Source organism: Pholcus phalangioides, unplaced genomic scaffold (genome assembly GCF_987345545.1).
Source record: "Pholcus phalangioides strain wild (caught in Gottingen) unplaced genomic scaffold, Ppha-v1.0 ptg000010l_1, whole genome shotgun sequence".
Taxonomy (NCBI): domain Eukaryota; kingdom Metazoa; phylum Arthropoda; class Arachnida; order Araneae; family Pholcidae; genus Pholcus; species Pholcus phalangioides.
In genome coordinates, this window is record NW_028301603.1 from 41419305 (window position 1) to 41441688 (window position 22384).

Sequence of the window (22384 nt, forward strand, 5' to 3'; positions counted from 1 at the left end):
GAACAGATTATATTTCTCATGTAAGGAACTTGTCGAAAGGAAGCGGGTTTATAAATGGCATGTAGGCCAGATTATCTTATTTGAGGAACTAGTGATATGCTTTGGCATCGGTAACAAGGCATCAACTTGCGCCTCACAGATGTTGGTCACATGCCAGCCCTCAGATACAGGAACAAAAGTAATTTTTGTCAATCATTTTAGACATCTCATAAAGAATAGTTGTCTGGGGTCTTGCAAATCTTATGATAAAATTTGGCACTATTTAATGTATTATTTATTTATTCAATATTGCTTGGCCGAGGCTTATACAAGGGAATGCGATAAGGAAGTTTGATAGAGACGATTGATGTTACAAAGGAAATCAAAAACTGTTGTACAATCAATAATGTTTGATGGGAGGTTGTTCCAATCAGTTATTGTTTGAGAAAAGAAACTAAATTTGAAACAATCTGTGAATGTAAAGATTGGTTTCAATTTTTGTGAATGGTTAATTTTTTTTGAAAAGTATGAAGCTGAAATTAGAAAATTGGAAGTGTGGTATGAAAATGGCCATGAAAGATTTTGAAAAGGAAAGTTAAATGAGAGATATATCATGGGTGAAAAGCAAGGTTATCTTGCATATTGAGTTGGCACTTGAGTTCAGTGATGGAGGCAGAGGATGACCAACAATTAAAAATGAAGCGGGCAGATTTATTTTGAATAGATTCTAATTTGTCTATGTTTGAGAGAGAGAGTATGGGGGGTCCCAGATTTCACAGGCATATGAGGGTACAGGAAGGATGCAGGTTTGGAAGCAGAGATGTCTGAGGTGATGGGTGGAGTTTTTGAGGTTCCAAGATGAAGAAAAAAAAAAGGTCGGCAGAAATAATTACACCCATATATTTATAATTAGAAACTTTGGTGATTAAGGAGTTATTGATAGTGTAAGAAGAACCGAGGAGAAGTCTTTTGCGAGTAATTTTCATAAAAACTGCTTTTGAAGAATTAAGGGCAATTGCCAGGACAAGCACCATTCTGATATAATGTTGGTTATTTTGGAGAGTGCTCGGTTGGATTCGTTGTGCACTGTTTGGTAGATGACACAATCATCTGCAAAGAGTCTGATATGACAATTGATAGAATTAGGAAGATTGTTTATATAAATCGAAAATAATAATGGAGAAAGAACCGAACCCTGGGGCGTGCCAGACTAAACTTGAAGAAATGGGGGAGTTCTGGCCCTTGAAGGAGACAAACTGACTGCGGTTGGTAAGGAAGGCTTTCACCAATTTGAGCAGTTGAACATACACCAAGGTTTTGGAGTTTGAAGTTTATTGTGGGGCACTCTGTCGAAAACTTTAGAGAAATCCAAGAAAATTATATCAGTTTGGACGTTTTTGTGTGTCGATACTGCTCGATAAATCATGTATGAAAAGAGCTAATTGGGTAGTTACTGATAAAGATGATCAAAAGTTTTGTTGATTAGGGAAAAAGTTTATTGAATTAAGGTGTGAGCGGATTTCCTTAGCAATTATGTGCTCAAAAAGCTTGCAGGAAGTAGAGGTGATAGCGACTGGTCTGAAATTAAGGGGATTTGAAAAGATCCCGATTTATGAATTGGGATAATCTTACCAATTTTCCAGTCAGAGGGCAAGTTAAATGAGCTTAATGAAATGTTGAAGAAAATTAAAAATTTCATCAGTGCAAAATTTGAGAACATGATTTGGAATCCCATTGAGCCAGTGGATGGAGCAAGGGTTTCAGTTTTTTTAAAAGGTTCAAAAGGCCTGTTTTAGTGAAGACAGGAATAGTGTTGAATAATGAATTGGAAAATGAGTACTGAGAAAGAGTGGGGTCAGAGAAAAAAGCTTGATTAAATTCTGTAGCGATATTTCGAGGTGAGAAGTCGATGTTATCAATTTTAAGGGAAGACAGACCAGCTGATTTAGGGCAAAGGAAATTCCAAAATTTTGAGAGGTTAGTTTGAAGGAATTGAGGTAAAGAGTTAGTTAGGTAATTTGTTTTTTGGGAAAATACAAGATCTTTAAGGTCATGTATAGAGTCTGAGATCTTATTTCTGAGAGAAAGTTATTGAATTTAAGTTTGGAGACATTTCGGCGAATTTTACTTTTTAAATAGATATCACCACGATTGATCCAGGGTTTAAAGATGTATTTTGAAGAGGTATTTTTGATGAGAACAGAGGCTTTGCATTTTTCGATAACAGCTTTGAATTTACTTCAGAGAATATGAACATCATTTGAGGAAGGTGATGAAATGAAATCAGGGAAATGGGTGCGAAGAATATTTTGCAAAAGGGGAAAGTCTGCCTTGTTAAAGTTGAGTTTTGCAGCGTGTTACCTATTTCTTTTTTTTATATTAACGCATGGGGGAAATTGAAAGGGATAAAAAATTATTTTTTCTTCTACATTTTTTTGCTGGCAAACTGGAGAATTCCGTCTTTGCTACTCAATATTATTCAAATTTATTTTCAAATTTCAAAGCAAGAAATACCATTACCAGATTTAAAATTTTCAAATCAGTATTACACACACACACCTATTTCTTTTTTTCCCCAACAGCACACATGATCAAAAGCACATAGAAAAGCCAATGGCTATTTCAGCACATACATTGAGTTTTACCAAAGCTGCTTTAGCATAAGCAACGAACATACTGAAAAAATTCATAGAATAATTGCAAGTAAAAACAAAAGTAAATCCCATTCAAATTTCTGAAGATATTAAAAAAAAAAAAAAATGTAATAACATAGAACTCTGAACAATTTTTTTTCTAGGTGTGTATTTCCCAGTGCGTATTATAGTGATTATTCCAAATTCAATGTTTTCTTGATTCAATAAATAAAATTGTCTGACTGGTCCAATTTGTTATACCAGGATTTGACTAACAATCAGTCTTTAAAATTTACGACAATTCAAAGAGATGGACACAATCTCATACAATTACACATTGAAACTCACATACTTAAGAGCAACGTATTTATATATACAAGATTTGGCATTATAAATGGAATATATTAACCAACGGGGAAGTATGTTGGGGGAGAGTAATATCATTATATGGTGATACCTCAGCTAACAAACACTTTGCCTTACAAATTTCTTGGCTAAAAAAGATTTTTTAGACATTTTTCTACCCTGGCTAATGAATACAGATTCTAACAAATATTTTTTAGGTATGGACACATGTTTGAAATAAAACAACCGCTTTGTGAACTAAATTTCTGTGCAAAATAAATGAATCCTACGTGTAACTGTCATTCTCCCCAGATTAATTTATTTCCACCTTGCAATCGTTTTCCAGATACATACACCTTTTTTTCTCTTTCAGAAAGATTTTAAGCCATTTCATGTGAAGTAAATGATTGAGCTATGAGAAAATTCATTTGAAAAAAGAAAGCCTTAGACTTAAATGGCTCAAGTGCATATGGGAAGAAGCTTAATACCAGGCTTGTGTGGACCTGGACATTCTAGGAACTTATTTTTTCCTTGTGCATGAGTGCAAGAAATAAATTTACTGACTATATCACATAGCACAACACCTCGCACACTTGTTTTTATCACTATGCATCATGAATCTCACTGCATAGTATAACATAGTGTAAAATATGAAGATATTCAGTTTTTCATCCTCCTTTAAATTCTCGTTTATCCAATTGTGAAGATATTTATCTCAGCCCCTTCAGTCAGGTTATATATGTTTTTATAGTGCTTGTTAGTGTTTTATGAAAGTTATTTTGAAATTTTGGGCAGTTCCTAGAACGAATTAAGCGATTTTCCATAGAAACCTATGGCAAATCGTGATTCAGCTAACAAATGAAATTCTGAAACAAATTATTTTCCTTAGCGAAGGTACCACTGTGTAGGAGTTTCACTTTACTTCTTGAAATGGGAATGCTCTATGTAACATTTTAAATAAAAAACCCTAAAATTGGGGAAATATTACTGCTAGACTATACATACCTAGCGCACAATTATGCAGCAGCATTAGTTACATCCCCAGTCCTTACAAAAGACATCAGGGAGAACCTCTGGGATCAGTCATTTTTTTTACACCATAAATTTACCATAAAATTTTGAGTCGAGTAAATACAGGACGACTGGCAACTTTCAGCCCCTCAATGTTTTCTTCAGGGTGCCTCTGATATATCAGTATTGGGAGCAAAATAAAATTTAAATGAAATTTTTGTTTCTAATTCAGTGTTTGGTTATGAGATAGAGTCCACCTATTTTTAACCACCTTCTCCATATTCAGACAATCTTATTGAATCCCATTATACATAATTTATTTTGCAAAAAAAAAAATTGTCAACTAAAAAATAAACTTTCTTATTCTATCATACCTCTCTTAGAGTGAGGTGTTTTCCACTGGAGATGCAAACTATCTCATTTGGACACTTTTTCATGGTCCTTTTGATGAACCTCAGCAAATGCTTCTGATTCATGCACGATGCAGCATGAACATGGGTGTCAACCTGTGAACAGGAAATAAAAAGAATAGATTTTGTGAAAGTAGGTCATATAGAATTAAAATTTTGGCAGCTTTGGGTAATATTGCTGGATACAATTGCTGTTGCAGCAAAAGATTGCAAAAAAATCTGATCTATGATATTGCACTTATAATCAATAACACTGTTATACTCGTGATTATAATTATTCCCCAATAGATGCCGACAGTTTCGGGAATGATAATCAGGGAGATCTTCACAAGAATGGGAATTTTTACAACAGTACACAGACAGAACATCTGATGCACCCATGACCCAGCCCTGAAGATCATAAGGGATATAAAGTAAACCTGAAGCTGAAATCCTGCCAGTAGAGCACTGGTAAGGCAAGACGAGAAACAATTCACCAATTTGAGTAATATTAAAAGTTCGAGAGAGGTGTCAATCTATTAATTTCTTCCAGTCTGCCTTTGCTATGATCAGAAGGAATAAGATTTTTTTTAAGCAAAGTGAGGATTTTTAATTAATGAAAGCAAAATCGTAGGGGATAATGTGGCACAGCAATAGCCATTGCAAATTCGTGTAAAAGTAACAAATTATTACCCAACAGTAGATTAAATTGCCTGCCATTACTATACGCAAATCAAAATTACCCCAAAAAAATATCACTATCAGACAAAAATGAGACAGACTAAACTAAATGTATACTCATCTAGGACACCAGTCATATCCCCCTTATTGTAGACTGCGTAGAGGCCAAACAGAGGTTGGTTAACTTGGAAAGGCAAATTTTGTCTCCCCTCCCTAAGTTGAAACATTTCTTCATGATTTGAAGCAGTGACGATAATTCACTTAAGCATGAGATGTCATTTTAGGGAGGATACAGGGAACTGACTTCTTACGGAAAAATGATTATTAGAGTCGTTTTTTTTCCTATCAGAAGTGAAGATATTTGTAATCGAGGTTAAAATTGGGAGTTATGAGTTTTTCAGGAGTCTTGGGAGAATATGATCGTAGGAATTTGAAAGTCTTCCAGAAAATTCTAGAGATTTTGGCAGCAATGTTATACAATTGAAAATAAATAAAATGAAAAAGCTTCTAGTTGAATCTCATAATGGGTATCAATCATACACCAACCTTTCTGATGTTATAGAAATCTCGATGTGGCACAGCTTTTTGTTCGGCAAGTTCTCTCAGTTCATTCAGTAAGACATGAAGTTGATACTTGGATGACAAATAACTCAGACGTCTGTAACAGAATGATTTCCTACCGAAGAAATCAAGAAATAATCACTCGACTGTTGTGTTTTGAATATTCTTTAATTCAGAAAAGTTTTAGGAGGCATCCTTATGATATACCAAAATAATAAACATGCATAAAATCATTCAATTCTCATGATGTTAAAAACTTTTTAAAGCAAAGGACATTTGAAGAGTGGGGAGATAAGAGGCTGATCCACCAGTGTGTCCCCCTCCCAAGCAAAAAGGTTAGAGGCTTCCAGCTTATGATGGCTAAACAATGGCAAAAAACCTTTTAAACTGGACTCTTGTTATGTGCAAGAACTAACTAGAACTTTTCTTCCCTATCCCCCTCACTCACTAACTCTGGTCATATCATCACATGGCAATTAACTACCAATTGAGTTGAGCTGGAAATAATAGTAATGTAATATTTCCGTCCTTGTCTCGCACAGAGGTAGGATGTATTGAGGTGTCATGTATTTAAGGTTGGTGCAGATCAGGTAAGAAAAGAACTTTTTTTGTTGCTATTTGCTCGGATCAAACACAAGCAAACTTAATGGTCAACTTCATGGCGATAGACGCGCATCTTACCACTGCGCCACTCATGTTCCAACTGACTAGATTGGAACTCAGTTTTGAAAGAGATTTAGAATGGTTATGCTTTTGTCTCCCTCTTACGAGGATTGGATCCCCAACCTGCAGCACTAACCAAGGTTCAGTCAGCTTCTTCGATACAAATTTACATTTTTATAATAGTGATTAATGGAATGATTGATACTCTAAATGGCTTTTCAGAGTAATAACTTACAGAGGTCCATCAGCAATCATGGCACACATGAGGTTCATATCAGTAATAAAGGTTCGCAGAGATGGGAATGGATAGTTTACACGTCTTCCGTCTTCCATATCTTCTCGATTATTGTACACCTGCACGACACCTTCTTCCATCTGCAATGCATAGTTTAAATTTGGCAATAATTCACCACCCCATGGGTCCTTGCTACATTTTGGCACTAAAAAAAATAAGCATCATAATTTATAACCAATTCAAAAACATACACATGTATTAAAACATTCATTGTAACTGACTCTACACAAATAATAACTGTGTGATGGAAATAACACAGACTGTGTAGAGCTATATGAATCACTAGCTATGATACCCGGTGCTGTCTCGGTTATCTTCAATTACTGGGAGGATTGAAAATGCGACAAACCATCATAAAAGAATAAACTATTATACACAATACTGGCAGCATTAAAGAAGCGACAAACTATTTTAAAGGCATAATGCATGTCTGAAATGCATTCTTAGCGAACCACATTAATCAAAGTTAGCATTCCGAAAGTTATTGTTGAAGCAGAGAAATCTTTGTTGCACAACATTTTTTGCCCACTTCAGGCATTTTCACAGCACTGGCGAACTTTCAAAGTGGCTTATCGTTCAATACGACTCTTGTTTCATATATATGCAAAGTTTGACGACGATCATACTAAAATTGTAAATTTTTAGGAAGATACACAGAGAAAATAAATCATATGTATATATAGATAGATAATCCACATCAATACATCCTGGATAGTCACAATTACTATAGTCCTTGGCGGTGACTACAAGAGGGAGTAGAACTTATATCGCCTCTTAAAGTTTGTCCCATGAATTTAAAATCACCCTGTATGTTCAATATTCTAAGACTCCTAAACAAACATTTTTTATCATAGAATGTGCAGTCAAATCATAATAGCAAAGGTGGTAGAAGATGATTTTAGAAAGTGCTGAACAGTACTTCACCAAAAACAAATATCTATTTTTCTGACAGATTTGCGGCGATACGATATGTGCTATTAACCATTCGAGGGTGCATCATATGCACCTTCGGATTAGACTGAAGTTTGTTTTAATGACCATCAAAGTTATGCTTCCCCAAACAATGATCAATGAGTATGATGACTTGTGGTAGAATTTGCATTACCCAGGTCGCACAATGAGAAGGCCTACCACATAACAATACCCTGCACCCTCGAATGGCTGATCGCACTTTATTGTAACAAATTTGTGAAAAATATATTTGCTTTTGGTGAAGTGCTGTTGTGCACTCCCTAAACCCCCCCCCCCCCCGTACTGTCTTTGTCATTGTGATTTGACTGCACATTCTATGACCGGAAATGCTTGTTTATAAGTCCTATCACTTTTGAAAGCCTGTCCCATGAATTTGGAATTCCTCTGCATAAGAGACAATAACATTCTATGCTTTTTCAAGACACTAATCTATGTATAAAGTTATAGCCCATATTTTATGTAGCTCTCTTCGCTGCAGGATGGTGTTGATGTTTTTTTCTGGGATGTCAAGACTGGATTTCCAGCAGCCCACATTTGTTGGAAAGTTCAAAATCTGGGAAAATTTAAGAATCTGGGTGCATCCGATTAATCAGTTGCATAAATTTCTTTGGATGACCAACCAAAAAGCTGCTTCTTTAAAAGGAAATAGATGAAAATTATGGATCACTGAACCAATTCATCGAATAGAAGAGCAACTGAGTAGAAAAATGAAGTACTTGTTGAATTCTGATATTTGTTTCTTACAATAAAAAACAACTGATTCTTACAAATACACTAAAAAAAATGGATAATTTTTTAACTTTCCCTCATACAAGTAGTAAATACAATTCCACTTGTTACAATGCCTTTCTTTTTTTCAAATTGAGCACAACTCAGGTCTATCACCATCTATGGGCGATTTACTACCTAGTGAGTTGCGCCGGCAGTGTAACTTTTGTGTATCTAACAGTCTGAATGCATATGTAGTGTTGTGTTTGATTTTTCAGTGCTGCCATGTATATTTCAGAAGTGAAGTGAGTGATGTGTTATGATTGAATTACATTTGTACTGTTTGTAAGTCTGTGGCAAGACTGTTTAAAGGGGAGATCGGCTCGTGTTCGCGCCTTGAAGTTGGGAACCACATAAACCCAACTTCAGCTGACTACCACTTGTAGCGATGGTGAGATTCAAACCCGGGACCTTGTGATGCAAGTCCGTCACTATGACCAATTGACCACCACAGCGCCTGTTACAATGCCGTCAACCCATGTACTAGGTAGGCCCTATATTATAGAATAACACTAACCTTCATCTGGCTGAAAATTCGGGTATGAATCTGAAGACGTTGGACCATTGACAGGAACCGCACCAACAGAACTCAAAAATCTAGCTGTTGTTGCTGGGAAAGATTGCTTAGACAGCTGCGTGTAGTGGTGTCTCATCTTGAGAGCTTCATACAAGAGTTGCGATGCTTGCTGCAAATCTTCTAAAGGAACCTGCAAAAAATGTGTGAAATTCCAGGAATCATTTCATTTGTAAACAGATTTGTTGGGAGAGATTCCCTCAGATATTTTTTAATACAGATAGGGATACAATAGATTATCTCTGGTATAAAGTTTCTCGTAATAAATATAATTACTCCAGATGTGTCCTCTCCACTGACTGCTACTCTTTGGTAGTGAGGGACGAAATCATGCTCTGTAAACTGATCAAGCACATCTATACTCTGTTCGTCAACTTCTGTTCCGAGATGGCTCATTTTGTCCTCGATATCTTTTTGAACCCTTGATACATGAAAAAAAAACCAAGTCACAATTGTGTTAATGCACAATACCTTCATGGATATTATACAGGTTCAAATAAAACATAATGAATGAAACCAGGCATGACCCTAGATTCATCCAACGAAACATAGACAAAGCTGACAACTCAAATACAGTTATGGAATACAACACTTTTTTTTTTGTCAGTGCCTGTTAGAATCAGTGACAATATTAAGAATCAATTCACATTTTTGCAGTTAAATGAACAGTAAGATATAGGGTAGATTTAGGAATGTGTCAATTCGAGTAAGTGCAGTTATTTCATAAGGGGATGAGATCTTGGCAGCGCTATATGGTTCTATATTTTTAGTTTTAGCACAGAACATGGCCAGTAGATCCAGAGTGCAGTAAACTTTTTTAACCCTTAAAGCGGCATTGAGGATATATCTTGCCTAGTTAGAAGCCTCTTATTTCAGCACCAACAAGCCCAGATATTTTGTAAACTTGATTTATCACTTTCCTATCTCTTAGTTTGCATCTGTGGATAATTGAAAGATAGCCTACTTTATTGTAAAAAAATTAGCATTTTGAAATGGGGGGGGGGGAGTTCTGTTTTTTCTACTCTGCTGCTTCATAGGGTTGAAAAACCTATAACATGCCCAATCGAATGAAGCATGGCACGAGTCTATTCCTAGGTGACACCGTTGTTATTTTGGTACAACGGAGATAATAATTAGTCTCAAATGAGAACATCCTGTGGGACAGAGAACATTTGATGCAAACCAGTATTTTGGCTGGCAAAGTTGTGCTGACAATTATCTTTGACGTCAACATAGTGGTCCACCTCAACAGTACTGTGTTTTAGACGCAGGTTCCTTTTCACTGCGTGCACTTGATGAACAAATTTATTCATTGACATTGAACAGACAAGCAGAGATAGACACTACCCCACTGTCACTTGAATATCCTCCTCCTATTCAGATGGCACAATTCTTGGGCTAACCACGTTTTATACTGTTAAAACAAAAAACACAAAAATTGTGGAGTTCTGTCATCTTTTGGTCCCCCCAGCCGACATTTATAGGTTACTTTATCTCATTGGAATAACTCGCATGATTCAGCTTGATGTTATATTTTTCCCCAAAATTTTTTTTTATAAATTATGCAAAATAAAAGGTAGAGTTAATATTCAGTTATGATTGGTCCACGAACATTTTCATCACTAAAAATACATTGATATTCAGCAACACACGAATGTTACATACTTGGAAGAAAGTTTCTTCTGTATAGCAATCCTTGATTCATGCATTTCGATCGGGATGTGGGAGACTTCATACGGAGCAGATATCTCATTCGACATGATCTTCTCTTGCGAATGATGGATGATTGTTTGTGCAGCTTCCTTATGCTCTTCTTGTTCCAGTGGCGTCAATATTATTGGAACCTTGAAATCAGTGTTTAAGTGATCTCCAGATTCGCTCCCTCCTTTAAAAAAAATGCAACACGCAATTATATTGAATTTACCTCAATGACTTCAAAAATAAAGTGAATACTTTTGAAAATGTTGGAAGAAGTTGGTCGAAAGAAGAGTCAGAAGTTGGCAAAAAAAAAAAAAAAAAAGAGTTCACTGAAAACATTTCAAGAGAGAAAATTTTTTGGAGTTATAGTCATCCAAATATGTATGGGAAGTGATTGCATAAGCACGTCCCATCAGTCAAATACAAAAAAAATAATTAGAGCACTTATTAACGTTTATTCCACTCCCTCACATATGAACTTTTTTCTCCACCTAAATATACCCCCTAGTGCGTCATTATCTATATTTTCACAGATCGATAATAATTTTAAATAAAAATCAACTCGATTTACCTTTCAATACTTCAAGAACATCGAGTAGATTTAGCAATACATTATCTATACCACTTAATCATAAAACAGTAAAGAGAAATCATTTTACGTTTCTTCTTCCGAAATTTTACAACGATCTGCCATCTGACATTGTTGACTGCACTTTATTATTTGTATTAAAAAAATGTCTTAAACAATATTTGCTCTCTATAAATGATAATTAAAAGCTATTTTTAATATGCAATATTTTTTTTAAAAAAAGGAAAACACTACCCCGTCAGACCAGACACGACCCAGGCTCTGTCCCTCCCGGGAAGAAAACACTACCCCATCACTCAAAAATTTGAATCGCACCTTCTGTTGTTGCCATTATTTATTTTAATACTAATTATTTGCTTCATTTATAATTTATTTTATTTATATGAATAAAACAAATCACTCATCTTAATTTAAATCAATGTAATATTTTTGCCTGTGTGTGTGTGTGTATGTCATATTCATAGATGATTTTTCTGTCTTGTGTCTTTGTTTTGTTTGTTATTTATTTTTTAATTATGATTAGTTTATTATCATCTACTATTCATGTTTGAAAATTAACTCAATGATCATGTCCACCAGTATGGATCAACAATGGTCCCTTGGATGGATTTTCTTCATTTTGCACAATATAAGTTTTTTGATGTGATTAATAAAATTGAATTGGAAATGAAAATATAGGAGATTTGCTCCCTCCCCCATTATTAATTGTAACATGACGACCTGGGATCTTTCACAAATTCCTGCATTTCAATTTAATTCCTGTTTAGGCCTCAGTGACCTCTTGGTTACTGGAAACCACCCGAGGTACTCGCTGGCATTTCGGCTCGGGCCAGTTATGTTCGCTAAGTCTGGCAGTCAGGGGGTGTGGCCTTTTGGGACTAGAGGTCAGGCTACCGATGTCCCACATAAATTTTGTTTACACCCGTGTGATGGATCTTGTCGTATTACCTTCCTCTCCCAATCTTAGGGTCCCGCAGAGTCGTCGTCTAACTCTGTATAAAGAAAATAAATGTTAATGTGCAATATAAAATTGTGATAAATGTTTTGCAATATATTATACAAGAAAAATATACAATGTTTTTACCTTCATGCCGTCTGTGGGCCATGGACCACTCCTTGGTCAATAGTTTCATGAGAGTTTCAATGTGCAATAGACCCATTGTTGCAGACTCTGGCCAGGTCTTCAATGTTTACCTTTCCTATGTTGCCAACTTCCATATGCCAAAAGTTAAAAGTAATTTTGTTTCGTATGATATGTAAATGAGTTTTACTGTTCAGTATGTTAAAGTTTTTACAGGCTGTTGATTCTGCTGTCTGATTGGTTCTTGGAATAGAGGTTTTTCCTTAAAAACCACCACTGTGCAGAGAAAAGGGCAGATCTAAACAAACATACAAAGTGCAGCACTTAGCAAGGCGTCTTGCCTTGTGCAGAGTACGTCATTATGTTCTGGTGAATCTCTTCTACGACCTAGGGGCTCTTATGCCTAGCAGCCGTGGGAAGACGAGACATGGCATATTAGCTTTCTCTTCGGGATGTTGACTTTTCACTGAAACCGGTCTAGTGTGCCTCACCGGGAGAAGGGAGACCTCGACAGGGACAGCGGAGCAGTGCTGATACCGTCATAGAACCTCCATCACATGAGATGCTGAGTAGACACCGTCTCGAGACTCAACTACTTGGGATACTGGCCAGTGACATCCATGCAATAAGAGAAGCTGATACATGGGTGCAACAAACTCAGTCTAACAGATTGACAGATCGGTGAGACCAAATACATTTTGATGTGCAATAATTACTAAAGCTAAAACTGTAAAAGATTGTTGTTTATGTTTAATCCTTCAACTGTAAAAAACTTTAATGTTAATAAATAATATTAGTGGAAAAAAATATTGTTTGTTTCATTATTGTCATTCGCAAGAGCTAACTTTACATTGGGGAAAAGTAAAAATAGAATCCGGGATGTAACGACGGCCGGTACGTTACACATGCTAGATTCTGATTCTGTGAGTTGGTGCCATTACAAATCGATTAAAAACCTGAATTTCAAGATTTTTAACCAACCCGTAATGGTTCCAACTCACAGAATCAGAAACCAGCATGCACTATGTTTATACTCTTATAAGCAGGGGAAGCTGGTACACCCACTGGATGTGACAAACAAATTTTCTCACATTATGACTAAATTTTTACTTTTAATTAGAAAAAATTTAGGGTCAAGAACAAGATACAGACAGCATGGTACTTAATACTGTGACAAGTTTGTAAATGTCTCACCAGAACACACAGAACACTCTTTCTCCTCATCTGAGCTCTCATCATCATTTTTCACAGACTTGGCCGAATAGTTTATGTAATCCATTATGTCTATATCCTAGTGGGGGAAAAACATTGGTTTATTAATGATAATTATAATCTATATTAGCATATCATTCGGATGTCACAGCAGCTCAGTCATTTAATACGGACAGGGCTAATAAGACAGAAACAAAGTTTATAGTAGATTTTAGATCTTTTGAGCATGATTTATACGATAAAAACCTTTTAATGAGTATTAATAGAAATCTTTGTTGAAATGTGCTTCAGTCAAAATAAACTTCAAGGCACAAAGATCCAGACCAGCATTAGAACTTTACCCCCATTCCCAGCGCCTATGGGCTAATAGTGGGAAATCTGACGGGCTCAGATAGGCCTATGAAGGAGTGAATGAAAGATGTATGTCAGTAAGTGAGTGCATGTAAGTGAGAAAAAGAATTAGGTCAAAATTGGGGAGCATGGCCATGGCTGAAAAAATTTTAAGCCAGGTAAAAGCATTCGCGAGCCACCACACACCAACGGATCCAGACAGAGCCACAATGAAGCAGTCCACACAACACTACAAGTACATCAAAAATGGATTACATGTGTAAAACAGCAAGCTCAAAAAGACGGTCCAACATCAAAAATTTTTAATGTATGTTTGCCCAGTTCAAAGCGAGTCTTCGCACGGGGAGGAAAATTTTTTTTTTTTTCGTGATTTTTCTGTTTTGATATAAATGCGAGTAAAATGCGGATAAAATATGAGTAAATGTGAATAAGATGAAAATATGATACGAATAGATAGGAGCCAGAAAAAAAAAGTTCAAGAGAAATTGAAAAGAGATGAAATTATTTTACAACACTATGTACAATCTCACTATGCTAAATTTTCCCACCGAAGGTGAAAAATTTGCTTCAGTCTTCTATAGACTTTACGTCTAGCCGAAATTCTTGGCTTAGGGGTTTCGCTGTAATTGACGATTTCTTGTATATGACTAAATTCAGACGTGGCCATCAAGTCAAATTGATGTCTATTCAACTGTTTAATATAAGAAAAAAATTTTGGCATCTCCAGGTCTCTGTGAATGTTAGAATTTCGAACAAACCATGGAGCGTGAACAAATCTACGGAGAATTTTATTTTGAGATCTTTGCAGAATTCTAGCATTTGTTTTTGTTGCATGTGCCCACGCAGGTGACGCATATAAAAGTGTTGGTCTTATAATGGATTTGAAAAGCAGAATTTTGTTTTTCAAAGAGAGCTTGGCCTGCAGAAACGTGATCTTATTGAGAGCACCTAAAATGTTATTGGCTTTGTTGCACGCATATTTTATATGGGGTATGAAAGTCATAGTTTTGTTGAGTATACAACCCAAATATTTGACTTTTTTAACTGGTTTAAGGGGGTGTTCTCCCATATAGAGTCGTCTAAATGGAGGGATTTTCCTTCTGTTAGCAAACCAAGCAAATTGGCACTTTGCCTGATTAAGGACCAGGTCTGATTCATCACACCATTCAACAATGTTGTCTACTGTTTCTTGAAGATTGTTGGCCGTCTGACTGGCCCTCCTCGCATTGCATAAAACTACAGCATCGTCAGCGAACAAGGCGAGGATACCCACCTGAGGAGCAGGGAGTGCATTTATGTAAATAAGAAAAAGTTGTGGCCCTAGAACACTTCCCTGTGGAACAGATGCAGTAATATTTCTAATGGATGATAATTTATCACCAATTCACACTTGAAAGGTTCTACCTATTAAATATTTGTGAAAGAACAAAATATAATGGGAGGGAAATCGGTAGTCGATCATTTTTGCAAGTAATGTAGGATAATCACATTTGTCGAATGCTTTACTAATATCAATAAAGGCAGCTGCAACAAATTCGTAGTTATTAAAGGCTTCAGTAATGAATTCAGTGACTCTAATCAGTTATGTGACACAAGAATGCTCACGCCTAAAGCCATGTTGTTCAGGGCGTATGACACTGTTTAATGTTAAGAAGTTTTCGAATCTGGATGAAATTATTCTTTCAAAAATTTTGCTTCCATTAGATAAGAGGCTGATCGGTCTGTACGAAATCAGAAGCATCGGGTCAGATCCTGCTTTGAGTACAGCTTTGATGATTGAGTGTTTCCATGGTCAAGGAAAATGATTTGTTTTGAGTGCAGCGTTAAATATGTTTGTGAGAGAAAAAAAACATATTTTGTGGAAGATTTTTCAGAGCAAGGTTCCCAATAAAGTCGTGACCACAAGCTTTTTTAATGTTTTGTTTGGAGATAATATCTGTGATCTCAATGATCATTTGATCATTTTTGTCGCACCACGGTCATTTTCTGCACACAAGGGCTAATTAGACCGGGACCTACAATTTATTGCAGATTCCGAACGGCAGGCTTGTTTTTCATACTCATCGAGAGGTTGGTGCGCTAACCCCTCGATGGGGGACTCCCTGCGGTAGCAGTTTTTTGCTGCGGTCAAGTCAACGTTTTTTGTTGTACCCCTGTGTCAGGAAAGTTTCCTGACAAGGATGAACCGGGTTCGAACTCGCGACACCTCTAAACATCCTTCGGTACTTTAGGCGAGTATCTTATCGACCGGGCTACAGCGCCCCGTGACCTCAATGATGTCCGTTAAATCAATGTGTTGATTGTGGTGATGAAGGTGATAATGAATGAATTCAGCAACCCTTCTCCTTAAACGAATTTGAGTGTTTAAGGATTGCACGTGATTCGGGGAAAACTGCTTTTCAAAAGCGTTTGCGAAAGTCTCAATTTCATCCTCTGTTACTACAGGTCCATTGGGTCCTAAAAGTCTGTTTACAGTGTGTGAGCCTTTAGGTTTGCATAATTTCCATGCTTTCCAGATATTGTTGTTTTCAGCGGAAGCGTTCTCGATGAATTCTGTAAATCTACCATTGACCTGGTACTGTACCTCTTGTCTAATTTCTCTGTTTAACCTATTTAAAGAGATTTTGCCTGAACGTCGTCTGTAGCGTTGCCACAACCCACGGATACGATTTTTATGTTTGATTTTTTGCAATATTTCTTTTGGGAGGCCGTAATTGTGCTCCAGAACCACCTTTTCAGTGGAAGAATTTAAAATTGCCTCATGAATTGTATTAGTGAATTGAATTACTGCATTGTCGATCTCCTGGGCACTAGCTGAGTCAAGGGACAACGTGGGTTTGTCCTGCAGAATATCCTGAAATTTGGCCCAGTCAGTTTTTTTTTAAATGCGTCTCCTACGTGGGCATAGAAAATTTACCTGAAAAAAGACAGGATTATGTGGAGGTGTAAGAATATGTTTTGTGTAAGTATTGATTTTGTGTAAAAAATTTTTGGACAAACCAAAATCAATTACGTCAGGGCGGTGACTGGGGATAGATGGAACATGAGTGGGAGTTTTTGTGGAGTGGATGTTAATAAAGTTGTCAAGGCAGAACCTCCTAAGAACTCTACCGCACCTGTTGGATCCAATGCTATAAAAAATTGCATTTTTACTATTCCAATCACCCCCTATGAATGTTGGTAGTCTTGAATTAAAAATATTCTCAAGTAAGGAGAGATCAAGATTATTCCTACAGGGTTTGTATATAGCGCAGAAGGTCATTGTAGTTCTGTTGACGTAAAGATTGATAGCTATGGCCTCCATTTGAGTGGAAGGGGGGAGGGAGATTTCGTAAAATGAAAAGGAGTTCCTCACATATATTGCAACTCCTCCCCCCCCCCCCGTCCAAAAAGACGATCTTTTCGCACACCAGTGTAACCGTTGATTTTTATATGTTGACTTGGTAAGAGCCATGTTTCACTTAACAATAGGATGTCTACTTGATTATTGAAAAGTTCCTCCTTAAGCTCATGAATTTTATTTTTAACGCCATTTGCGTTCCACACCATTATAACTAGTGGGCGTGGGGGAGCTTCTCTGTAAGAACTAATTGTTTGGCAGTAGAAGTATGGTAATCAAAGATCTCTCCTTTAAAAGTCTCATCACAGAGAGCAACAGGCTCACAATGGTACAATTATTCAACTTCACCCATAGTTTGAAAATTTGATGGCAGATGGCAGCACTATAACAAGCATTGCACTTTTTGTCTGCCGTCAAATGTGTTTGACACCAAAAATTGCTAAATGGCTATATCTTCCCTCCTCCGCAGGATCCATGCCTGAGTGAAGACACCTTTGTAAGGAAATGTGCTACCTAGATGTATTTGTGTTAAGATGTGGGTGGCTCCAGACACCCATGCTTTTGAAGTGTTTGTGTTCTTCTCTCTCTCATTCCTGTTTCCAGCAAACACCATTGGTAATGAAGTGTTGATCTTAACAACCGTGACTGTCAAAGTTTCAACTTCAAGGATTGTTACTATTCCTATATGACATCATGAATTGGTCCCAACTGCCGTTCCTGTTTCGGAGCAAGAAGTAGTTTCCTTCATTTACATATGACGTTACCAAAACTCAAAGCCTGGGATTGGATGGCTCTTTCGGTTGTCAAACCAGTTAAGCATGGCTGCCATGGTTTTCTCTTTATATAAAGAAAGTGTGCCATTTTTGCATTGTTTTTTTTTCTGTTTGCACTCAGTTACAATTATGTTACGAGCGGGACTATTTTTAAGGTGAGTGCATATTATTATTAGGCCTATTTCTGAATTTTAAAACATCTAAGATGACAGGATATCAAGATGTGGCCCAGTGCGTTACATCTTCTGCTATGAATGGAGTGGAGGCATACAACTTCGGCTTCGAATGGAGTGAAGGCAGACATCTCCAGCTTTGAATGAAGAAGGAGCAGACATCTTCAGTTGAGAATGGAGCCAATGCAGACATCTTCAGTTGAGAATGGAGCCAATGCAGACATCTTCAGTTGAAAATGAAGCCGAGGCAAATATCTTCAATTACAAATGGACTGAAGGCAGACATTTCCAGCTGCAAATGGACAGGAGGCAATGAATGAATGAATTTGATATGGATTAGAGGCCAGCATTTTCACCAGCGAACGAAGCTGATGCACAAATCTTCAGCTACAAATGAAGCTGAGGCAGATACCTTCAGCTGCAAGTAGAGTAAGGGTAGACATCTTTAGCTTCAAATGGAGTGAAGGCAAACATGCTCAGCTATGAATGGAACGGAGGCAGGCAGATCCCGAGCAATGTGAGTGTCGGAGAAACAACTTATTGTGTACAGATGCATTGGATCATTTGTATTTTACAGAAGAAAAACTTTCCAATATTATTCGGCTCTTGGGAGAGGCGATGGGGAAAATCGCCCCATCGCCCTGTGGAATAACCCACAGAGACAGTTATCATTTTTGGTTTTTCATGAAAAAGTGCCCTGCCCCTAGGAGCCTTGCTGCATGCTGTGTGTGTGGGGGGGGGGGTCATGGAAGTACTTGTCAACTAACTCAACATTGTATTCAATACATAGAAACATGCCAGGCCCTCAGACCCAGATCCAAATGCACGAAATCGTCGTTAAAATGAAGGCAAAGCTTCGCTTTAACCGAATTTCGTAAATATTTATCGATAAAAATATTTGGTATTAATGCACTCTTAGTTTCGACAGTGAATTATACAAGAGCGCAACTGAGTACTTTGCTACCCGGGCCAAGCACGCAATTTGGCACCCCATGCAATGTAGAAGGACCAGTAAAAAGAAGAGTTTGTCGCCCCCATCCAGTTCAGCGCCCGGGGCACCAGACCCTCCCCCCACACCCCATTGCAGCACTTAGTATATAAACAATCTTCCTTCACTAGATATCTATTTTGAATTACTTCCATTTTTATTAACATTTATCAATTATTGCATTGGAGATATTAGTGATTGAGAAACGGAAAATTGACGTTATAAATGAAATTGCGTTGAATACTCACAACCTCTTCCGATTTTTGCTTTGAACGTCAAAAGCCAACGTCGAGCCCATTCAAAATCTTGCAGACGAATGCTTTGCACGGTCTGTTGCCAAATGCGGTGAACGAAATACTTGCTTTATTTTTGTTTTCAACATCCACTCACTCTTGAGCCTGTTGCTTGAGCGCTCACTCATTTCCCGCAATTTGGCGTTTTTTTAAGGATTTCTGTTGTACTTGAGCGATTTTACATTTTTAAGCCGGGTTTTCCTTGGAGCAGGTTTCGTGTGCCGCGCGCAACGTGATTCGCCAAGCGCGACACGCCGCCCACTCACCAATAAGAAAAGTAGCATGACTGTTTTCCTGCACAGCGCAATACCGCTCTCGACGGTGCTTTAAGTCGAGCGTGATTGGCCGACTGCTTCTGGAGGAGTCAAATGCGTCGTGCGCCGCGGTTTTGCCGAAAAATCCCCTTCCCTTCAAACCGGAGCATGCAGACGACAGAGTAGCTGATGCGAAGGCCATAGACTATAATATAGCCATCTGATGCGCCACGCTAGGAAAACACAAATGCGTAGCGTGATTATGTAACTCGTTGCTGTCGACGCAAAATTATACTGTTCGTCTCACGCGGCGCAAAACACCTATTCCTAGGAAAACACGGCTTTAGCTGCAACTTGTAATTGTCTGTATTTTCCGCACCGAATCTTCACATGTTTCCCGGGGGAAAATATGGTCAGCATAGTGCTTATGAAGTATATGTGGAAATACTGCCGCTCTTGCTGCCATCTATCCAGTAATTCAAGAACTTCATTGATGAATTAGCAAACAGAAAAATAGGACCGATGCTGCCATCTGTTGAGTAGAAAGCCAAGAAAATCTAGCACCCTAGTACTCTTCGCGTACTTTCTTTCAAACCGAGCACAACTCAGGTCTATCTCCATCTACGGGCGATTTAGTACCTAGTGAGTTGTGCCGGAAGTGTAATTGTGTGTGTACCTAACAGTCGGAATGCGTATATAGTGTTGTGTTTGATTTTTTTAGTGTCACCATCTATATTTCAGAAGTGGAGTGATGTGATTATGATTGAATTAAATTTGTGCTGTTTGTAGGTCTGTTGCGAGACTTTTTTTAAAGGGGAGATCGGCTCGCATTCGCGCCTTGAAGTTGGGAACCATAGAAAACCAACTTCAGCCGACCACCACTGTGGTGACGGTGGGGTTCGAACCCGGGACCTCGCGATCGTCACTATCAGGGCCGCAACTAGATGCTTGGTCACCCGGGGCAAGCGCGCATTCTGACGCCCCTTATAATGTTGAAGGAGAGGTTTCAGAATGAAATTTGCACCCCCTCGGGTCCCCCCGGGGCACGAGACCCGCCTGCTCCCCCCTAGTTGCTGCCCTGGTCACTATGACTACTCGGCCGCCACTGCCGTCTAGCTTTCAAGAATGATACTAGATGTGAGAACAATTTTATTAATTAATTTTTTCTATAAATGTCAGATGGCAGCAGCTATTTCATAATCGGTTTCATTTTCCTGATGATGTTGTCAGTCTGTCGATAGATGACAGCTAAAAATTAGGCACTAAAAATTCCAATATTTAGACGTTAAATTAATATTCAAGAAATGAGCGAAAACAAATTAGTGCAAGGGCTCACAATTTAGTGCCCTCAAATTCAAACAGCATATATCCAAGGGTATGGCTTCCATCCTAGGAGCAGGGCTCCTAGGCTGGGATCTTTAGCGGGCCCATATGCTAGCTTTTTTACGGGGCCCCCTCGATAGTTAATTCATAGCGTGAAAAACAAAAAAAAACGATGACAATCATCGCGGGGCCCAGGGCCCTGTCAGCATGATCTTTGTGGGAGCCATAATACTATTACCATATTCCAAGGGTGACTCAGAGCCGTCCGTCTTAAGAGCATCATGGGCCTCCGGGCCAAATGATTTTTCTGAGGCCCTACCAGGCAAATTTTAGAAAATCTCAACCAGATCCCATTTTTGTGAGGCCCAATTTTCTCTTGAGGATCCCCCTTGAGCCCTATAGTGATGGGGAGGCTCATATGCGTTCTTTGAGCAAGAAAGATTTCATAAGCATTAAAAGCCAATACATTTGAGTCAGACAGAGCCTAAAACTGTTCAGAATCATTTTTAACCTCTAAATTGAGCATTTTCAATTTTCCGATAAATTCTAATGCCTTTAATGTATTTATTATGCCATTTTTATTGGACGGAGCTGCTAAGGGAGGGCAATAACAAAGATAGGTGTGCTGGTGATCTAATATATTTGTACACACAGTATATGTTACTGAAATCAAATGATCATGCCCCCCCCCCCCACGCCATCAAATCCGTCTCTACCTATGAGAATAAATAGTTTTTATCGCAAATTTTTGGTTTTTTTCTTTCTTTAAACATCATTTGCCTATTCGACAATGGAACCTCTCTACAACGGATAGTATCCGTGAATACATAGCGAAATACCTTCAGACCCTGTTTCATAGACATCATAATTGTCCGTTAGTGGGAGATGTGAGCTAACGTGGAATGTTCAGGTTTTCATTGTATACCCCATAAATGAAGCCAATAGTACTGCCCTTTTCCTAACATATAACAATAAAATTATTTTGAATGCGTATTTTACAGGTGGAATTAGTTTTCTAGTTTTAAACAGGTTTTCCACATAAAAATGAAATATACTGTCTGTGGTAAAAATATCAGTATGCCTTTTTTGGGGTCATAACACCGGTCAGGGGAGGCTTGAGACGAAATCCCCGCCCGTGCGGAACCAGTCAGCTGTGAATAGTTTTCTTTCCTTCGTGGTGCGGCCAGGGCCGTCTTAAGAGCATCATGGGCCCCCGGGACAAGTGATTTTTCTGAGGCCCTACCTGGCGAATTCTCGAAAATTTGAACCGGTTCTCATTTTTGTGAGACCCTTCTTTTCTTGAGGCCCCCGGGCCGTGCCCGGACGGGCCCATGCGTTGAGATGGCAGTGGGTGCGGGGCCTATTTTTGGTTCTCCCCTTGCCACTGCCGAATCGAAGTTATGGAGATTCGGCTGAGACTATGCCTACCCAAATCCAC

The 22384-nt window shown here is 38.0% G+C and overlaps 1 protein-coding gene across 1 annotated transcript in view; it reads right to left on the reverse strand.

The window, feature by feature from the left end:
* LOC149081494 (AMP deaminase 2-like) overlaps nucleotides 1–22384 on the reverse strand; it is a 55288-nt gene that overhangs the window by 25276 nt on the left and 7628 nt on the right. The window contains exons 2-8 of the mRNA XM_089238432.1: nucleotides 13434–13530; nucleotides 10537–10756; nucleotides 9148–9292; nucleotides 8815–9004; nucleotides 6498–6702; nucleotides 5585–5714; nucleotides 4343–4474 (exon numbers count right to left, since the gene is read on the reverse strand). Coding sequence (XP_089094558.1) covers nucleotides 4343–4474; nucleotides 5585–5714; nucleotides 6498–6702; nucleotides 8815–9004; nucleotides 9148–9292; nucleotides 10537–10756; nucleotides 13434–13518 — 1107 coding nt within the window. The 5' untranslated portion in view covers nucleotides 13519–13530. The remainder of the gene's footprint in view (nucleotides 1–4342; nucleotides 4475–5584; nucleotides 5715–6497; nucleotides 6703–8814; nucleotides 9005–9147; nucleotides 9293–10536; nucleotides 10757–13433; nucleotides 13531–22384) is intronic.